At 31.9% G+C, this 21,170-nt stretch overlaps 1 protein-coding gene across 4 annotated transcripts in view; it reads left to right on the forward strand.

The window, feature by feature from the left end:
- Positions 1-2,697: 2,697 nt before the first annotated feature.
- LOC129951721 (neuronal growth regulator 1-like) overlaps positions 2,698-21,170 on the forward strand; it is a 42,423-nt gene continuing 23,950 nt past the window's right edge. Inside the window, exons 1-3 of one of the 4 annotated variants that reach the window (XM_056064026.1) lie at positions 2,699-3,652; positions 5,794-5,867; positions 5,930-6,116. Coding sequence is in view for 2 of the 4 variants with exons in the window: in XM_056064023.1 (XP_055919998.1) it covers positions 3,589-3,652 (64 nt within the window). In the remaining 2 variants the exon portion in view is untranslated. Of the gene's footprint in view, positions 3,653-5,793; positions 5,868-5,929; positions 6,117-21,170 lie in introns of all 4 variants that reach the window. The other 3 variants (XM_056064025.1, XM_056064023.1, XM_056064024.1) reach the window with 3 other exon arrangements.

The following is a 21,170-nucleotide window of genomic DNA, read 5'->3' on the forward strand; positions in this document are numbered from 1 at the left end:
CAATCACTATCCTCTCCCACATAAGCAAGGCATACAAGCCAAACTATTCCCATACCACCATCCACCATTGCGAAAAAACTAGACAGGCTTGCTCTCTCAGTTGCTCCTTCTCACCCTAGGTAATATAGCTCAACTGCTGTTTACCGATCTTAATCATTCTCATACATATCAACATTAACTGACTTCTTACCCTAACTTTTCCTTCCAACTACCTCTTATAACTACTGGATTGGATCTGGATAGATGAGACCTTGTACAGGCGACTTACAGACCCACACGACCTTGAGGTTAGGACACTGAAGTCGTCAATAAAAAATGTCAATCTGTTCATTAAGGAGAACTACAGGTTATCAATTAACAAGTACTGGGACCGCAAGATCCGGTCAGTTAATTCCATTGACCCTAGTATGTTCCCTAAAATCAACAACTTATTCAGGAAAATGAACGATAATGACGATAATTCATCTTCAACTCATTTAAAAACAAAAAGTCAGCAGGTGTCAATGGTATTTCCAACGTTGTACTAAGAAATTTACCAATAGAGGCAATCGTGATTTACACCACACTCTTCAATAATGCATATTATCCAGTGCATTGGAAGACCGCTTTGGTTTATCCTCTCCTGAAAAAGGGAAAGGATAACTCCAACCTGTCAAATCTTCGGTCGATAAGTCTTCTCCCGAGCATCAGCAAAGTTTTCGAAAAGATCATCAACAGGGCTCTGACTAAGTGGGCTGCGGACAACCAAATAATTCCGAATAAACAGTAGAGGGTTTTTACCTAAAACTTAGCAGGCTTGGCATAAGCAAACCATTGTTGTATATACTTTATAATATGTTCTCTTCAACATTTACTCCAGTGATCTGATAGGTAGTATTACAAAGGCAATTGCAAATGCCGACGATCTAATTGCTTACAGAACGGCCCGAAAGGTTGAGGTTATTAGAACCCTTTTGCGGCGTGATTTCGACAAAATTCAGCGATATTGCGATGACTGTAAGCTGAAAATAAATGTCCAGAAGTCGGAGACAATTCTGTTCCGGACTCCATTGACCAGGGCCAGAGGAGACTTCGCTCTGACAAAACGGCTGTTTCAAAGAAGTGAGCTCGACCCCACAGTGAATGTAATTTGCTACATGGCCCTCATACAACCGATGATCATTTATGGTTGTCCTGTGTGGTTCAACGTTGCCAATTCCTAGATTTGGGTACTCGATCGGCAGTGTTTACGACGCTGTCCCGGCTTATATCAAACAGTCGAATCTTCTTTCCTGCATAGCTATTAAAACGAAGTCCTATACAACGGGGCTCGAATCAACAGAATTGACAATTGACTCCTTTGAGGTCCCATTGAAAGGGCTATGTTTTCGACCAACAATTTAATTTTCGGGGCGTTCTATCCGAACGACGAGTATTTTGAAAGTGCACGCTTGAGTGGCTTCATTCCTCTAGAGACTTTCCTCTTTTTAGACAGATGCGGTCTGATACAGGATAGATTGGTAGTTCCGCTAATTTACCACGTCAGATGACGAACCATGGATAGGCGACTCCTGTACAATCGGGACGTCATGGCACAAGGAGAGCAGAGGTCCTTGGGTTTAGTATTACTGTGTCCGAACGGGACCGAACCGATAGACTAAGCAAAATGACTAGTTAATCTTTAAAGACATCTTTAAATACATTATGGCTCACATGACCCCCCTGGATCGTGCATTGGGCAAAAGTATATGAATTTGTGCTGCGTTATTGGAAAGGGCTGAATTTCCGATGCATATTATGTCCTTGGTCTAGTGCTCAGTTAAAAGTAGTACTTTTAGTAAGCAAATACATATTTTGTTTTCAAGAGAGTTCCTAAGAAAATAAAAAAATGATCGCCCAGGGGGAGTCATGATTCCTACGATCCACCCCACCTCTTGATCCGCCATTGTCGAGGACTCAAGACTCCTGGTAGTACACACTGTATGAGAGGGATAAAGGTGAATCTAGATCTTGCATATTAGTGAAAAGTAGCATTGATGTATTTTTGGTTCATAATTTCAGTGATAGAGATACCACCGTAGCTAGGCTTGAAATAACCAAAGAAAAATACTGGCTAGTGTTGGTGTATCTTGACCGTGACTACCTTGGCTCTCTCCCTGGTAAGACCTTTGAGAGCATCATCACTGAAGCCCAATGGCAGAAGATCGGCCTAATTATTGGGAGCGATTATATAACACTAGAAATTGCTTATTTATTACTGATTATTTATTTATTCCTCATTAGTATTGTTTTTGTACTTATTTAACAAAGCTTAAAAATTTACATGTTTTTTTTAAAAACTTGACTGTTTTGATTTTCTTAACCTATAGGCCATAACTTGTTGTCATACTTTATGTGCATCACCCTGTATGCAAACATATGTTACCTTATGTCACGGTATATAAACATGTTCATCATAAACAATGACTAAACTCACCAATTCAATTCGAAACATTTTGTGGTTATAATTTTGCTCAAAATGTGTCTAAGCAAAGTATCAATCGACGACGCTAAACGTTCCAAACACTTTGGACTTCAACTGAAACAGTCGTAACACATACATAGCTTTTTTTAAACTCACCACAAGTGCAACAGTGTTGAGTCTTGATATCACACTGTACACCACTCTTAAAACCAAATTTCAAGTTGACTATCCCACATTTCTGTACTTAGCTTATTTCATTCAGTAGATTTTATACCGGCATTGCCCTCGGTACTGTGACGACGACGGTCCCCTTTTTTATTTTTAATATTTCGTTCTGATCAGAAAAACACTTCTGTATGCAGAGTGCAGGTATATACAGTGTTTCAAGAATAGAAGATATCTTTTCAAACGTTCAAAGATTCACTTCTTGAGCTACCTGTTCGTTTTGAAATAGAAAAGTGCTACAATCCAGCTGCTGCTCCATTAACGTTATTTTTAATTTTTCTTTCTTTGTTACGGCATTCCGGGGAAAGGTGTTTTCTGATTTAATTTAAGTGCAAAGGTTCCTCAAAGTCGTGCATTCTCTGAGTGTTCAGTGTTTTGTTTTTAATTCGAGTGAGCCTGTTAAAAAGGTGTAAGTGAAAATTTCCCAAAGAAGTGGAAACTACCTGAAATTCTACCTATACTTTCTTTCTAACAACAAACCCTACCGACGACGTGACGTCACGGTTACTTTTATTTCTATGTGTCAAATGCAAGTTTCTGAGAGTGCTGATAAATTCTTATTATTTTAAAGTGTAGTATTAAAAGAATTGTTATTAATAATTCAGATTTTGTTTATTTATACGATAGATTGATAGGTACATATGTACATACCTACCTATATTGGCCCACTTCCTTAGCACATCAGTCTTATTAATAAATAATCAGATTGTAATTTAATAAAAGCAGAGCAAGCATTTTGAACTAGCTTCCCTTATCAGTTGCGCTTACATTACGTGATTGTGTACAAAAATACCTACATTTCAATTGGAAAATTTAATTCAAATTGATTTGTTCAATACCAAGAGTGTGCTTATAATCTCGACGACATAGAATTCCTTTCAGATTATTTTTCTAATATTCGGCAAAACCTTAACAAAAATATGGAATACTTCAAACTGGTAACTCTGCTAGCAGTCTGCTTATTACTTGGATGTATAAATACAGGTAAGTTTCAAGGTGATCAAAAATATTACGTATATGTAAATATTGCATTTGAGTCATGTGGGTTTAATTTTGTACATTCGATTAAAATTCTCCGGTAGTCGGGCGTGGGAGATTGTTGTTTTTGAGAAAACAAAAGTTTATCTTAACATATGTCATATAGGTACATTAATAAAGAAGAAAAATGTTTAAAATGCAATTTCTCCCATAAAATGTTTGTAGAGTGTAGAGTCTTATTATAATTTTACGACACACATTTTATACTAAATTTAATTTTTGAGTTAGTAGCTAAATTGCAAAAAAAGAGGAATGACTCTATAATTTATATCTCAAAATATAATCGAACACTAATGCCCTATTACTTTACATAAGAACTTAGCTTAAAATGTTATATTAATACCTACCATTTTGAGTTTGAACTGGCGTGGGAAGGGTAGGTACGTTTGAGTTGTGTAAATTCTCAATGCTGGCCTCAAAAATGTTTAATCCACACAAAATATTTGTTCATCCAATTCAAAAATAATTATGAACTAGGTGGCAAACTGTGTGCGGTAACTTTGCCAGCAATGCAGAATCTTGACGGCGAATTTGAGAAAGCACATTTCATAACAAGAATTACTCCTGAGTTGCCAATTTCCCGTAAGAGGTAGCACCCGTGAAAAAAGCTTTAGATTGAAAAGGCAGGATTTAAACCCAAGACCTCTGACAAGACATTCCATGTGTTCCATACTTACAAGTACACAACCAAAAATAAGCTCAGAATAATGGAAGCCATTTCAATCTTTTATCTACGGAATACATATGATTGTCACTGAATTTGTGTTGAAAATTATACAAAAAATGTTGTGCCTATCAAATAAAAACTTAGAACCTTACTACACTAAACTCTTGATCGTGAAAAAAACCACTGTTGTCTACAAAAAAAAATTTCCGAAAAATTACAATTCCATCACGATTTGTATTTTGTATTGTAAATGTGACAAAGAAACCTTTTACTCAAGAAATTGTGTAGAAAATAAACAAATTACAAAGTAATACAGTTCAGCTCTTAGTTCAATGAAAAAACGTGATCAACTGTCATTTTGAAATAAGTGCGGACTTGACTTGATAGGGACATTTTTCTTCGCTAAATTTACAATCAACTTTCCAATAAAAATGCCTGAATTGAAAGGCAATATTTTGTTAACCGATCAGATATTAGAAACTTTCCTTACCTTCAAGCCGTCTGAACCTTTTATGTTAAGACTTATGTTTTTCGAAATTGTGAAATCAAATTTTAAATTGTCTTTAAATATTTAATACACTTATTGATTCCTTATCAAAAATTGAAAACTAGATGGTTTTATGTTGTCTAGCTTATGAGAAATAAATTATTACCAAAACTACTTTTCTATTAAATTTTAATTTTTTTTATCGATTCACGTAAAGTTGCATACTGTTATCGATTTTTTGCGCTTAAGTTACAGTACTCTTAAATAAATTATTTAAATTAAATAAATTCTCATAAGTTATGCTTTCTTCGTTTTGAAGAATGCGTTCTAGAATTATTTTTTGGTGCTGATTGCGAATCTGAACTCCCATCTTAATTATGTATATTCTCAATTTTAAAAATACCCGTTTTCAAAATTATTTCAATATATTGAAAAAATTAAAGTGATAATAAAATAAATAAGATACTGAATACTGGTACGTAAGGTTATAAATGGTTTTGTTTCCAAAAACAGATATTGAAGATTGATATTGAAGTCGGTTTTGAAATAAGGTCACCTAAAACTTTTCAAAGGTATAATGTTCACTTAAACTTTGTACCTTTTTATTTAAACGAAAGATAAATGAATGATTTTTAATATTACAATACAAATAAGATATTTTTATCATTCGTCATAAAATGTTTGTTGCAAAAACGGACGGGTTGTATGTTACTTGTATTACTTCACATTTTAAATGATTTGTGGGAGGGAATGTAAAACTTAAATATTTCAAAAAAAATCAAAATGTTAGTGAATAAGTACAAAAACTATATGAAAATGATGTTGTCAACAAACAATCACATGGTAAAATGATATCATTTCCACACCTTTTTGAAAAGATAAGATAAAAAAATTTGTAAATACATATGTATCTACTCTTTTCTTTCTTTCTAGAGAGTGCGTAGGGTAGTATTATAGGCTCATATGCGATTTGTTTTTAATGCAACTATGTATAGAATGTTCAACAGGTACTTGGTATACAAGTATTTAAATACAAAATGAATTACTTAGACAAAGTTCTTTATTATAGCTGGTTATAAATATGTATCTCAAAATCATGATTAATTTACTTCGCACGTGTATACTTTTCTCATTTATGTATATCATTTACCCGGAATTAAAGCTTCTGTATCTCCGCTGACGCTGACATAAAAACGTGGTTATGTTTTAGATAGATAATATACTATTCAGGTGTAAGAAAGAGTTGACTTTGCCAAGTAAGTATATAATAGTAATAAACATAAGTACACACATAAACATGTTGGTATTGATGATTTTCAATATTTTGATGAAATTCTTAGGTAACACTTTTGCACTTTTTTTGTGACTCACTTTTTGTCAAACATCTGTGTTTTTTCATTTGTTCTTGAACAACTGTTTCTTAGCTCTGGAATGGGCCGTAATGCCTTGTATTTTTTTCACTACGATTGGTAAACAAAAATTTTTGGTTGACAATCATAAGAAGCCAATGGACAAACCGAAACAATTGATCTTATCATCCTAATTCATTAATTGTGTTCCAATAAAAATAAAAACCCGGCATACAAAATGTTTGGTCAATAATCAAAAATTCGATTTTTATTGAAAACGAAAAATTGATACATTTTTTTTGTTTTCTATTTGTTGTATTGCTCGAAAAGGTTATCCCTATAGAACAAATTTCCCAATAACAAAAGAATCGATTTCAATCAATTTTGTTTTAATAATACATATTTGGTAATCAAAAATGTTCAACTTTGGATAAAAACTTTATTTTTTTAAATTCAATATCTCGAAAACTGGTGATCAATTTTTTTTTACGAAAATCAAATTTAAATTTATATTCATAAGTTCTAAATAACTGCATTCCAAATATATTTTTAGGGACAAATTGAAAAATTTTATATTTAAAAAATAATTTTTTATAAAATAAACCGTCAATAACACCAAACGAACGTTTGTGATTCGGTGTGACGGTATTTAAAGGGGTAAGAAAGAGGTGCTTTAGATTTACTTTATTTTTTTTTACTTACATTTTATATTATAATTTATTTTTATACATTTTTTAATTATAATTATTTTTTTGGTGAAGGTTTTTTTTGGTTTATTATCTTAATTTAATAGCATTATTTTTTTTTTGATTTTTTAAAACTTAATTCGAAGCATCGATTTCTAGTTTCTCTTGGATATCGTCAAAGTTCTCAGGTTTGTGTCAGTTACATCTTTAAGTTACCTTAAGCACAAGTAAAAATAATGTTAAGTCGAGCAGAAGGTGCACTGGGAGGTGGCAAGAACCACCCCACGCGACGAGCTAAGCGCGCTGTAGCCTCTTCCAGTACTCCAAAGCATTCCGCCGTGGAGACCTGGCTCCTTACATTGTTAGGATTGTTTAGTATATTTAAACCATAATTCAAATTACAACTTTATTATTCAAATTCGTTTAAGAAAAACAAAAATGTTATTCGAGTTCTTCCACTCGTTTCTTTTCCTAGCTTAATATCAAAAATTTAAATACTAAACAAAAATCGAAAAACACTAAGGTTTAAACCAAAATTCACGAGAGACCTTAGAGGCTTTTTTAGGATCTTTTATTCACAAACAAAACAAAATGTTCTTACTCACAGTTTCCTGGTCCCTCGAGAAACAGGGGTAGCACATTCGATACCCCTGAATTTATTATACTTGAGTATTTTTAGACAAGCCTTAATCACTTTTTTTCACTCGAATTCAAAAAAAAATTAGTTTAAAAAAAAAAATTTAGAAAACTTGATTTTAAATAAAATAGTATATATTTAATGTTTTTTTAATACTTCGACGGTATAGGATGTCCTAAATTACTCATGTCTTGTGACTGGTGCGTTGGAATGTTAGTAGTTGCTTCCGTTCCCTTCTCCAACACAACCACTACATAGTTCCTATCATATAGCCTAGTCAATGGCTTGCTGTGAGTTTAAAATGAACCTCACAAAGAATCTGGCTGTACCTAATTGTATGGACAGCTGAGATTCGAAATGTTACGACCCATGGCCTGAAGGTTTGGACAGCTATTTTCAATCTGTGACAAGATCAAAATTTACCAGTTCCAGGTTTGCTTAATCTTAAAAAAAACATATAATTTTATATTCAAATAAAACAAATTCAGGGCGATGATTTAAAAACAAATAATTATCTCCGGACATGTCCTGGCTTTAAAAAAATTAAAGCCGTTAGGTTGCGTTGATTTGAACTCGTACAATACTACTTTAATTTCTTACCCAACAAAGAAGAGATTCTTCACTACTAAATGCACGTATTTTCGATAAGAAAGCTTGATGCCAAACTCTTTTAAATTCTTTTGAAATATCAAGTACAATGATATTACTTTCTCAAAAATGATGGGAAGATTTGTTTCACTGTTCGGTGAAATAAACCATGAGATCACCAGTGGACCTATTGCTACGAAGCTTGTCGGTCATAAAGAAGTTTTCGTCATTCTTCAAGATATTTCTTAAGCTGAAAATCGATCGACGTTTCCATGAACTTGGAAAGAAGGTGACAATAGTGAGAGGGTGAGAAGAATTCGCCCTTTTTAGGGACAAGCTGGAAAAATGCTGTTTTTTATCCCCTCAGGACCTGTAGAGTAGGAAAAATTTAAATGTTTACGGAGGTGTTGCCTGCGATGAAGAAAACCTCTTCAGAACAATATTATGGATACTATACGAGTGCGAAAAAAGAATTGTCTCATAGAATAGTTTAGTTAAGTACAGGAGAAGTCAATGTCCGTCAAGTTAGGAATACCACTTTAAAATTTAAGAAAACTAATAATGGGACTGATTGACGTGATTTTGTCGTAAAAGAAACAATGGACTCCAGTTAATGCTAGCTTCACAGTCAAGTTAGCATTAAAATAATCATTTGATATAAGGGTTTATCACCACGTTTTATAAAAATGATTTCGGCAAAAGACTACCGCGGATGGCCCGAATAAATTTCAGTGGAGGAGGCAAATTTTCGGCAACTATTTTTGCAGCATTGGGGATATGTATCAGAATCGACTTTTAATAGAACTGTTTCTATTATTTTTTTTTGTTTTCGATTTTTGCATTCTAGAATTTGATTTCTTGATTACAGAAAACCCATTTCTTATTCACAAATTTGATTTTATTCGTCTGGTTAGTTAGTTTTTTAAAACATAACATCCGACATCCGAGTCGTTTTATATATGGCTTTTCAGCTTTAAATGAAATAGACATTTTGTATTTATTATTATTCTTAGAGAATAACAAAAAAACATTTTGTCTGCTTCAATAAATATTCCTCTGAAGGTCAATGATACTAAGTTCATTTTCTCTCGAATATCAGGTTTGTCGCATGCATGCAAGTATACGTACACACTGCATATTGCTCATTATTCAGTTCTTCTTCAAGACCACAAAAGGTCCACCGCGATGTCAAGGATGACGTTACATTATTGCCATGTATTTTTCTCTTTGATCTCTTATGGCAAATGCGAAGATGCGGAAAATAAAGAAATTAATTGAATTACAAATAAAAGACGATATTCTATGTGGTTTCCTTAAGGAGTATTCTATACTTTGTCCATGCTATAGTCATCATTTTGATTGGACCAGTAAAGATATTTACCTAAGGTGACACTCATACAATAGATAAAAGTAGGAAAGAGCAACTCTAGCGCGTTGTTTGCGTTAGAGTTTGCTCCGTAATATAACAATAAAAATGGTGAACACAATTACAAATAAATAATTTGATCTGTAATGGTTATAGTTTTCTTATGTGGCGCGACAGCCCTTCCACTCGCATTAGATTCATTGTCAAATATAATAGAACATGTACCTATACTTGTGTTGGAAAAAGTTTAATTGATACGGTCAACTAATTAATTTTGTTACTAGAAACGATGTATTTCCGCTCGATAAGCTGTTCAATTTGTGTCAGTCATTAGTCGTTTGAGAAATACATCCTACTATTCCAAGGCGACTGCCCCAGAAAAAAATAATTATATATACATCGTTTACCACATCAACTAAGAGAACATGCATTTCAATTTAATAATTTTTAAAAAGGGTGGATTGGATATGTTTTAATTTAAAATTTGAATACATTTTTTTCCAAAGTAGCGAAAATATGTAGGTTAAAGAGGAGGACACTTTGGCCGGTTGTTGGCCCATTGTGATACCACATGAATCTTAAGGCTTTTCTATGAGTTCAATGAAACCAATTGGAGTTACTTGTGAAACGTTAAAAACTAATTGTGTTAATACGTTTGAGATCATGTAGATCGTTATAGAAGAATTCTTCTATGCAGGTCTTACGTTTTTGAGCTAAAGTGTTTTGTTATAGCAAAAGCTTGCAAGTAGCACAGCGTGATAGAACTGGTACTGGTGGTACCATTTTTGTCGGGTTTAACTGCGTTGTGGTGTGCAGAAATGTGTGATATGTGTGGTCTCCAGCAGTCACCGATTTTCGGTGTCAGACACGGAGCGAGTAAAATTAAAATATTTTGATTTTTTTTGTCGATGTTTCAATCGGTGTGATGGGTATAAGGATGCGCGAGTGCAAATTTACTATTCAGTTGCATTTGAATCATTGTTGAGTGCGATGCGTCGGAAGTTGTTTCAATAAAAGCTTAAGGCTTCAACGTCACTCATTCCGATATTTCCTCTTTGAGATCTCTTTTACAACCAATACGATTTGGTGTGTCGTGTGTAGCGGAACGCCGCGCCGCCTGACTTTCTGGCAAAATACGTATATCTGATGTTGATATCACGTTTTCTTTAAGCCATGACAAGACTTCTTTTATCGCCAAAAGTCCTGCCTGGAATACGCTACAGTGATTGAGAAGGCGGAATTAGAAATTTTAATTTAGTCGATCGGAGAAGGTAAACGCTTCCACCAACTGGCTTAATATTTAGTAATCGATTTCTACACAAATAAATTGACTGGACTTTCAGGAATCCACTACCCTCATAGTAAGAGCGAAGTATATGAATATGGAAGTTTCTATCGAACTGTATTTTACAGATGGTGTATTCTGTGTGGAATTGATTCTAAATAATTAAGAACTGCGGAGTGTTCAATGCTGTTATTATTCCTCTGTAATGAAGGTCAGAGGCGAATAGCAGATCTTGCAGATATTTTCTGTCCACTACTGCCACATGGTACAAACCGGCATATATGTATAAACCCATTAAATACCAATGGCTTTTTTGCATGAAAAGAGAGCAATAGTAGCGTTCTTGACTCTTTCTTGTATATTACGTTTCGAGTTTAGTACAATATCTAAAATAAGACCAGATATTTAGCTTTATCTGAAAACTATATTGGGAATCTTGGTTGTGGAATAGAACTACGGTTTTGTATGGGTTGGCCCTAATTCACATCGATCAGTACATTTGCATTGTATAAGCTTGGTAATTAATGAATTAAGTCCCTATGCAAACTCTCTACGTGTAGTACATCTGCTAATCAGATGTTTTTGCAAATGTGAGCAAGTTATTAAAAGAGCCTTCAGTATGAAAGAGGTGGTTGTGGAAGCTTTCTAACGACTGAGCTATTTTGGGCACGAGTCGGTTAACACCTTCTATACGTTTTGTGAAAAAATATTTGGAAAAGAGAAATTAGATAAGGAGTCAGATAATGTTATGAAAATCATGGTGACGTTCAGGGAATAAGGTTAGGATCCGTAGCCAGCCAGTAGAGGCTACCCTTTGGTTTCAGGACTCATCTGGAAAAAATTCTCGAGAATTAATTATTGTATAAAGCTTTTTGTTCTCATATTTATTATTATATATTTTTTCTCTCCATCTTAACTTTTCGACTTATTACTAGAAGATTTTAATCTGTTTAAATATTAAATATCATTGTTGAATTACTACCAATATTGAGCTCGATCCTAAAATATCTCTCGATTAAATATAAATGTGTACACAAGTTGTATGTTGACAGGTCTTCTGTTAACGTGGTAGTCAAATCTGTGTTGAAAAGCAACAATAGAAAAGAGGCTGGGATGCGACCCACACTGATAACTTATCATCCCGTCTGTCGATTTATCTTGCTTAAAAGTTTGTCTATATGTACTCGTATCAATTTTTACCAAATTTGCGTACTATTTTTTTGTAGATTTTTTTTTATGAAAAAACGGACTGTTGGATTTTTATATAAAAAATTACTGAATATTGAAAACAATATTTTCTGTGAAATAAAATAAGTTTGAAGACAATATTTTCAATTTTTGAAAAGCTATTTGAGCCGAAAGTAAATTTTTACCAAGTTTTAATATTGTTTTTTTTAGAGTTTTATTTTTTGTAAAAAAAACTATCAATTTGAATTTTTTAAAAAGTTTAAAAAATGTTGAAAACAATATTTCTTATAAGATAAAATTAGTTTGAAGCCAATATTTTAAATTTTTGAAGAGAAATTTGAGTCGAAAATCAATTTTTACCAACTTTTATACATTTTTTTTTTTAAACTGTCAATTCGATTTTTCTCAAAATTTTTCCTAATGTTGAAACAATGTTCAGAAGAAATTAGTTAAAAGCTATTATCTCAAAGTTTTGAAAAGATATTTGAGTCGAAAACCAATTTTTAAAAACTTTTATACATTTGTTTTTAGGTTTTTATTTTTTGTAAAAAAAACTGTCAATTCGATTTTTTTCAACAGTTTTCAAAATGTTGAAAACAATATTTTTTATAAGATAAAAGAAGCTTGAAGCCTAAATTTCAAGTTTTTGAAAAGATATTTGAATCGATATTCAATTTTTACGAACTTTGAGTAATGTTTTTTTTTAGATTTTTATTTTTTATAAAAAAAACTGTCAATTCGATTTTTCTCAAAATTTTATCAAATATCAAAAACATTATTTTTCGTTGGACAAAATTTTTTTTGGAGATTAAATCATATTTTAGTCATAAAATTTTGGAGGTGACACATTTTTTTCCGTTCTATTGATTTATAAAAAAAAACCGTTATATTAATTTTTTTTCAAAAAATATACCTGTTTAATTCAAGTCTCTAGCGTTTTTGGTTAGTAAGATATTTAGGGTTAACCAAAATTTTCTCCTTTTTTCAAACTGCTATGGTAAAAAAACCACCCACGCAATTTTCTTGAGAGCCCTTTCTGCATCTTTCTGCCTTATTATCTGTATAACATAATTTATTTGAAGTAGATATCTCTTCTGGTTCTTGAGCTATGGAGGACGAAAAAACGTCGCGAACGTACGGACGTACACACGCACGCACAGACATCTTTCTAAAAATCTTTTATTTCGACTCTAGGGACTTTGAAACGTCGAGAAATGTCAAAATTTTCAATTTGACAAATCGGACCCATTACAATAACTTCCTATGGGAAGTTAATAATCATTAAAATTAGGTAGCTTATGCTCACAGAAAATCAAATAAAGTTCTTACGGATATGTTCCCACGTATTCAAACTTAAAATTAAAACAATTTGTTTGCACAATTAATACACAAAAATAAAACTGTCAAGTTTGCCTACAACGTAAACGTGTATGATTTCAAATTCAGAAGCGAATTTCTCTTCTTTCTACTCGATGCTGTCAAAATGTGAATATTCACAGGTATCTTACTACATTTTTACTCGTAAGTAGCTGTCGATTTATCACTATCACTAATTTTTTTATCTCGCATTTCTTGACTAAATTCAATTTCAACTTTTAATAATCGTGATAAGATCAAAAAATCTACTTTGTTAACAATTATATTGAGAACATTTTCCTACCTATACATATATTAATCCCTTGATCCCAAAACCCTGGGTCCAAGACAAATTCACGGTGGCCGTAAGTCTGCCAGTCAATTGAACCTCAAAACAACTATCATTTTTTTTTAAACATGCTAGCTTATCACAGGAAAATCACAACAAAAATAAATTTTGTAAATTAATTAGAAGTTTTTCGAATTGTCTAAATATTTGTTACTGTAGTTGCGGCTACTTACAACAATTTTCACCAAATTTAAGCGTCAAGGCACACAAAAAACGCTTCGATATCAAGGTTTTCGCTTTATTTTTTGTATATTGTTACTTAGAATGATAAAATCTGGTATATGTATGTATCAAAAAATTTAAACATAGAAAAATTATTTTTTTTCATAATGCAGTGCGTGATATCTACTATCTACCTTCTACCAAATGATGCCTAAATATACACTTCTTAAAAGGAAACTAGTTAGTAATAAAACATTAAATAAATAAAATAGCACGTCTATTAAGCACTAGGGTCTACTGACTTAAAATTCTTATCAAATCCTGTGTGCTAGTAATGTAATCAGGTATGAAGGGGACCTACAGTTTTAAGCCGAGTCCGAGCGACTAATTTGAGAGCAGTCATGACAAGATTTACTGCAAGAGGCTGTACCCGTGAAAAAAAAATCTTTTGATAGCGCCTGCTGGGATTGAACCCCAGACCTCTGGAATGACAGAACTAACCATCACGACTCGGTACTGCAAGAGGCTGTACCCGTGAAAAAAAAAATCTTTTGATAGCGCCTGCTGGGATTGAACCCCAGACCTCTGGAATGACAGAACTAACCATCACGACTCGGGTATTACGGTTTATTAATGATTATTGAAAATTAAATTTAATGGAATTACTTGCCTAGTTTTCTATTACATAATAACCTATCCAGAATATATGCATTTGTTTCCAGATTTCTTGCTTTGTATCACTCTAACAAAAATAAATTGAAGGTTTAATCCTTCGTTAATTTAAAACTTGGATTATTTTTAGTCTCGTCACTTTTTATGGTAGAAGTATTTAGTTCTCAGTTTATTTTTTCTCAGTAAAATTTGGCTGTGGTTATTGTTCTAACGTTTTTCGAGCAGCTTACGCACAATGCAGAAATAATGTATAGGTAAAAGTAACAATACATATTTTTTATATTATCTACCAACGATCAATGATCTGAACTTACTGACATATTACCGAAATTATGTAACGTATAAAAAGGAATGAGATATTTCCCTCCGCGCTGAGTTATAGAAGAAAAGCAGTGACCTCAGACAACTTAGCCATGGTTCGGAACAATATAATAGCATCACAGTATTATGGTTACGCAACAAATGCATACAATTTTCGCAAGTTTATATTCAAAGCATGTTGGCTCCCAGTTACTTGACTTTGATGATGTTTTCAGACATTCAAAACATTTAAACACTGTGTTGCGCCCGTTAAATGAAGTTGTTTTTTTGCGGGGAAGAAAAACCTTTTTAAGTGAGCTTACAAAATATTATCGTTTAACACCCTCTGGATATTAACCAACTTGTTTTTTATGTTTTTTTTTTAATACTTCTGAGTCTATATTAGCACATTGGTATATTTGAGGAGGTCGTTCGTTATTGGTGCTTTAACGAAAAATGTATAATATTAACATTGATTTATAAAATACATATAGATATACAGGGTATCCATTTTGACATGGTCCAAGTGAATATGGTGATATGCTGCACCTACATGTACAGTTATATTTCGTAACCCTGTTAGATAGGCTCTAGTAATTATAACAACATTAATCAAAAAAATGTATCCAGGGCGTTTGGTTAAGAATAGATAGTCCTGAAACTCCTTGATGACTTCCTTGAAATAAAAAAAAAGAGGTTACCGCAAGGGTAATTAAAATTAGTGAATTAATTCATTGGGTATTTTTTTTCACTTTCCTTCAACCTATGTTAAAATGGATGAATTCCATCGATTTTCCTTTCCAGTCATTTTCTGCAAAAAATATTTTAGAAAACAAGAAAAAAAAATTTTAAAAAATGCTTGCTGTTTTTCTTTTAAAGTATCCTAGTAATTTGATTAAGGAGGTAGTTGCAAGTGGCTTAAGTAGTTGTAAGTAGTTTTAATAAGCTTAAATTTAATTTTGTTCAGTTGTTAGCTTCATCACACCAAAAAAAAACATGCAGTGACGAACAGGAGTGGTCAAATGTTTGCTCTCATTTAAAAATGTATGATTGTGAATTAAAGGTAATTCGTTTCAAGCATAAGACACAAATAAATCCTACAAACCAATGAAAAACAATAAAAATGTAAACTATTATAAGCGAGTGCAAATATTACACTTTGATAAAGTGAGGATTTTATTTTGGTTGAAGGAACGCCTAACTTTATAATATTATGAAAATTTAAACTTTCGTAGATAAGATGATGTTTTTAGTTTTAAAAGTTCTGAAAAAAGAAGGCATAGAAAAATTACAGAGTATTTCCTATAAAAAGTAAGTAGTAAACAGATCTCACCTGATACAAGAAATTAAAAATATTTTTAATACTAAGTATTATTCATTTATTCTTCGTTTGGTCGAAACTCATATAGTACAGAAGAGCGCTTGCATGGAGCCAATAATTAGTTTGATGTTATTTACCAATAAGTGTCTTTGCTTTTATAATTTAACATAAAATATTTTAAATTTTTACCACAATAAGAACAAACAAAATAGAGTTAGTGAACTTTGCCATTATTCCTTTTCATATGAATGAAATTAAAATTTTTGTTTGCTTATAATTTATTGATAATAAGATTTTGTTCAGAAAAATATACATGCATAACATATATATATAACATGCAAATAAAAATTAGTCTTGTATGCAAATTCACGAGTAGCTACTCAATTAAGATCAATCAAATCAATTCAACGCATTCCAACCAGTCGCCAATTAAAAACTTGCATACATAACATCTGTTTTCTTTTGCATGGAAATATAATTACTTTTTGCTTATAAGGAAGTCCCATTTAACTATGAAAGTAAAAATAAGTAAGAAAACATTCAGAATAGGCTGAAAGTGTTATAAGGTTCAAAAAAGTTATGATTTCTGCTTCACGATGGAATCGTACTAATATCATATTTTTTAAATAAATTATTTCATATAAAATAATGAGAAACTAGAAGTGCTAATTCTATTTAATATTAAATAAATAAATATTTTTTTGTTGAAAAAATATAAATTTGAACTGAAATTACGGTAAATGCTACTTAAATAAAATTTCAAATTTTTCAAACATTTCTTGGTTTAATAATTTGGAATTAAATTATCTAATGAATTTTTCTAAAAATTTATTTGATAAATTAAGATATACATACATATGAGCCCAAAAATGATTGTTACCATTTCTTAAGCAAAAGATGAATTCAACAGAGACTAAACAAAAGCACTAACGTTATATATTTCAATATACTTCAAGAAATCATAGCGTCGAGCAATACCATAAATAACTTAAATATTAAGCTATTAAAACTTTAAAAAAAAAAAAAACAAAACAAAAAGAAAACAGCCTAAATATCGCTGATTCATATAACTAAAATAGAAAAATGCAAATATTTTGTTCATTGCTCCGGAAAGAAAAGTATACCCAACCCATGATGGATTCTGCATCTCATGAAACTATATCAAAATCTAAGAATAAATGCACACACGTGATATGTCAAGACTATAAACTGTGCAGAAGAGGCGTAATTAGCTCAGGCGCGTTTTTAAATTTGTTGAGAGAGCCCAATTTGTTTTTATTTACTAAAAGAATGTGTTTTTTGTATTTATTAACTATGTAACTGCACAACGTACTTATGTATATATTTTAGATTAGAAGTGACATAAGAGCTTTTCAACGAACAAATTCATTTTCGTGAATCAATAATTTTTGTATTAATGATCAAAAGTGGACAAGTAAGCTAATAACACAATTTTCAAAGAAAACAATGTATTAAAGAACTCTGTTTACGATTCAAACCCAAAAAGCAATTTTGGCGTTTTAACTAAGCTTAGACCGTGTTACAAAACCAACTAAAAGTATCAAAAATACTTGATAATTTTCATTTGACAATATTGTAAGATTTATTAACATTTCATATGTTCTATATTTACAATCGAATAAATCATGAGTTGAATTTTTCATATAAGTTCATAACTTTAGAGACCTATGCCAAATAGTCTATAAATGGTAACGGCCTTAGACGATGATCAAATTCATCTTTATACAAAAGCCAACCCCACTAGCTTATGAACCTATTAAAATAAGTACAAAAAAACAAGAATTCCGACGCCAATATCTTTGCCAACTTTCATTTGCTTTTGTTTTCTTTGAATCCGGTTATTTAAGTTACGTCAAAGATAAATTGAATACATACAAACGTTCATTGCTGTTGATCGTGACTGCGAAAACATTTTGTTAATTTAATTTGACTTTCACTTATATTTGACGAAAATAAGTGCATACAAAAGAATAAAATCATAAATACATACCCATGTAAAAATTACGTTGACATCAATTGATACGTGTGTTCGTTGAGAGGATTCAAAAATAAATATGCATCGTCAATATTTCACAAAGAACTTTTTGGTAGACTCAAATTGTGTTCAATTCTACTTTTTTTTTATATTATAAATGTGGATATTTTTGCTATTTACTGAAGAACACCAACAACTTATACATAAGAATTAAAAAAGATTTTAATTTATATTGATATTGCGTGAACCGGCAAAGTTACACGTGCATATATTTATAATTTACATACATATATTATAATGCCCAATAATCTATCACTTACTTTAATACGTCTACAGTTCCCGTTAAAACTTAAGTTTTCAATTTCTTAAAGGTAGCAAAAATCTGGAACGCAAATCTTTTTTAAAAAAAAGTTTTGACAAAAATAATCAAGAAACAAATTTTCAAATACAAAAAACTAGAATAAATTTAAAATTCCGAATTGAATTGTTTCTCTGATTGCAAAGACGACTAACTTAGAACTATATGTAAAACCACCTTATTGTCCCCCAAATAATGATACAAATTGAATAACCTGTTACTTCCGCATCCTAATTGTTTTTCAAGTTATTTTTTTTAATAAAGTACTTTTTGTTTTTTTTTTTAAATACTTCGATTTTGACTTTGACATTTCAGACTATAAGCTAAGTTCTAAATTGAAAATGGAGTGAAATTGTTTTCTGGGGTCTTAGGCCACCAATTCACGACACAAAATAACTGCGCAAACTGAAATTTTACTCAAGTCGGTTTGTGCAAAACACGATACATTGGAACTGCACAATTCTCAGTTTAAAAAAGTTTTCGTTCGTTGAACATGAGTTCAAAATTAGCTCTTTATATATTGCTTGCTATTGCAATAACGAAAAAAATCGAAATCGTTAAACGTGAATTTCAGAACTCTCATGGCTAAAACACAAACACGCTTCAGCTTCGGCTTCAACTGCGTTACGTTGGGCCTGCTTCGAGGTTCCTTTGAATGACACTTCCAATATGACATTTCTAAAATGGCACTTCTGTCATTAGCAGCTGTTATTTTTTCTCAAAATAAAATCGAAAACATTAAATTTATTGCGGAAGTAGCTTACACAGCCTATAATATCCAATGGGAATCCCTCCAAAAGCAAATTTATTTTGTTTGTTGGCTTTCTACAGCTGTTGAGCTGTCAGGGAAAGCAAATGTTCAGCAAATTTGAACTAGAGCTTTTGCTTGGAGTTACATTACGTTATTTACTTACGATTTTCAAATAAGCGAAGCTTCATTGTGATAGCATGCATTACATTCCTATGGCTGAACTCGTAAACGTCAGGCAAAGCCGAAGCTGGAGCGTGTTTGTGTTTCAGCCATAATTCATATTGAATCGATTTCAATTTCATTTCAAGTGAAATGTAGAACCTAGCTGTATGTCGTTTGAATGTATGTCTTTCCAGTTTTTTTTTTTAACTTAAAGCTACTTGTTTCTTATGCAATCTTGTAAATGTTTCAATATCAAGTCTAGTAATGTCTTCTTTTTTGTTGAATAAATACAAACAGAAGTCACAACAAAAAATCAAATGAAAATGCTCTCAAAAAATAACCCATGTAGAAAAAAGGTTGCACAAAACAACTACTTTCATGATGCTATTTCCATCTCTACAGGCAATCAGCTTAAGATTTTCTTAACTTCCGAAAAAATTAGAAGTTGAATAGCAAATACGCTAATTGACATAGAATATTTTGTATAAGGAGACAATATTCAATACCTCTATATTTCTCAAGATATTTAAATCAAAAATCATGTTAACTAATTTTTTCTAGGTTTTGTTTTACATTTTAGTTTAGGTTTATTGAAGAAATCGTGCTCTTAGCCGGTAAATTTATTTTTGGAAATTGAAAGCAAAAAATTCTTTTCTTTCGATCGATCTCCATGGCAGTAAATTATATTTTTACTAAGTTTACTTTAAGTTTAGACTTTAACCGCTATGGTTACAGAAAAACATCTTTGATCTTTCATAAAATCTTCAAGAAAACATTAAATCATGGTGCCACCTGGGTTTTACTGTACACAGACTTAATTTTAATGTTAAGATCAAACAAATGCTGTTTAACCATACAAGAAATACACAAACCAAATGATGTAAGTAATGTTCAATCCACCATTTAGATCATTATTCAGCCTTCCTATTATTTAAGAACTTCTATCTCAATGAATGAATACTATATACATTATATAGGTGTTAACCTTTACATCAATCTTGAGAAGTACCCTTTTCTTCTATGAGCATCTTGTACAGTTTCTGTATCATCGTTCACCCTTCTGGAGCTGCTATTGCCTCCAAAAAGGTTGTTGCATTTCCCTTAGTTGTCGCCAATAGCTAAGTTGCTGTGTAGCTAAGGTATCTCTGAAACAGGTTTGTCTGGTGCTACAATTATAAATCTGCGTGTAAGAAAGTCAGCCAGTGTAAAAAAAAATCGATCGTCTATGTACTTGTGGATAACCACTAAAGAACAGGAGTTTAAGCAGACATCATTATTAACACATAGAATGTGTTACTGATCATAATGATTTCCAGTGACTTCGCAAAGATTTTTCGGTAAATTAATTTGACTCCCACAGGGACGTTCGGTATTATAAAAGAGCATATGTTCACTTCTTCTAACGGTTTTTTATTACAAGACCTTCTGAGGGGCAAACAATATCTGCACACAACACTGTCCAATTCAACCAATTCTCGTTATATTTGTATTTCTCCCTGTAACACGTCTTTCGCATAGATCGACCCGTACCGTACTGAAACCGGTCGCATAGCTCGTTTACAACAATCCTCTTTGTGTGTACCCAATCCACACAAATCAGAGTTACATAGCAAAGGTAATGCATACAAATAAATATTTTCTTTCGTAATTTTCAGGTGAGCTTTCAAGAATGGAAGCTTTTATAAGCTTGTAAGGATTGAAGGCCAATTTATAGCCGTTCCGTTATCATTTTTTTCACAGATTTGTTTATTTTTCTTGGTGGTTTGAAATAAAATTAAAAAACC

The sequence above is a fragment of the Eupeodes corollae genome, chromosome 3, assembly GCF_945859685.1.
Source record: "Eupeodes corollae chromosome 3, idEupCoro1.1, whole genome shotgun sequence".
NCBI lineage: Eukaryota > Metazoa > Arthropoda > Insecta > Diptera > Syrphidae > Eupeodes > Eupeodes corollae.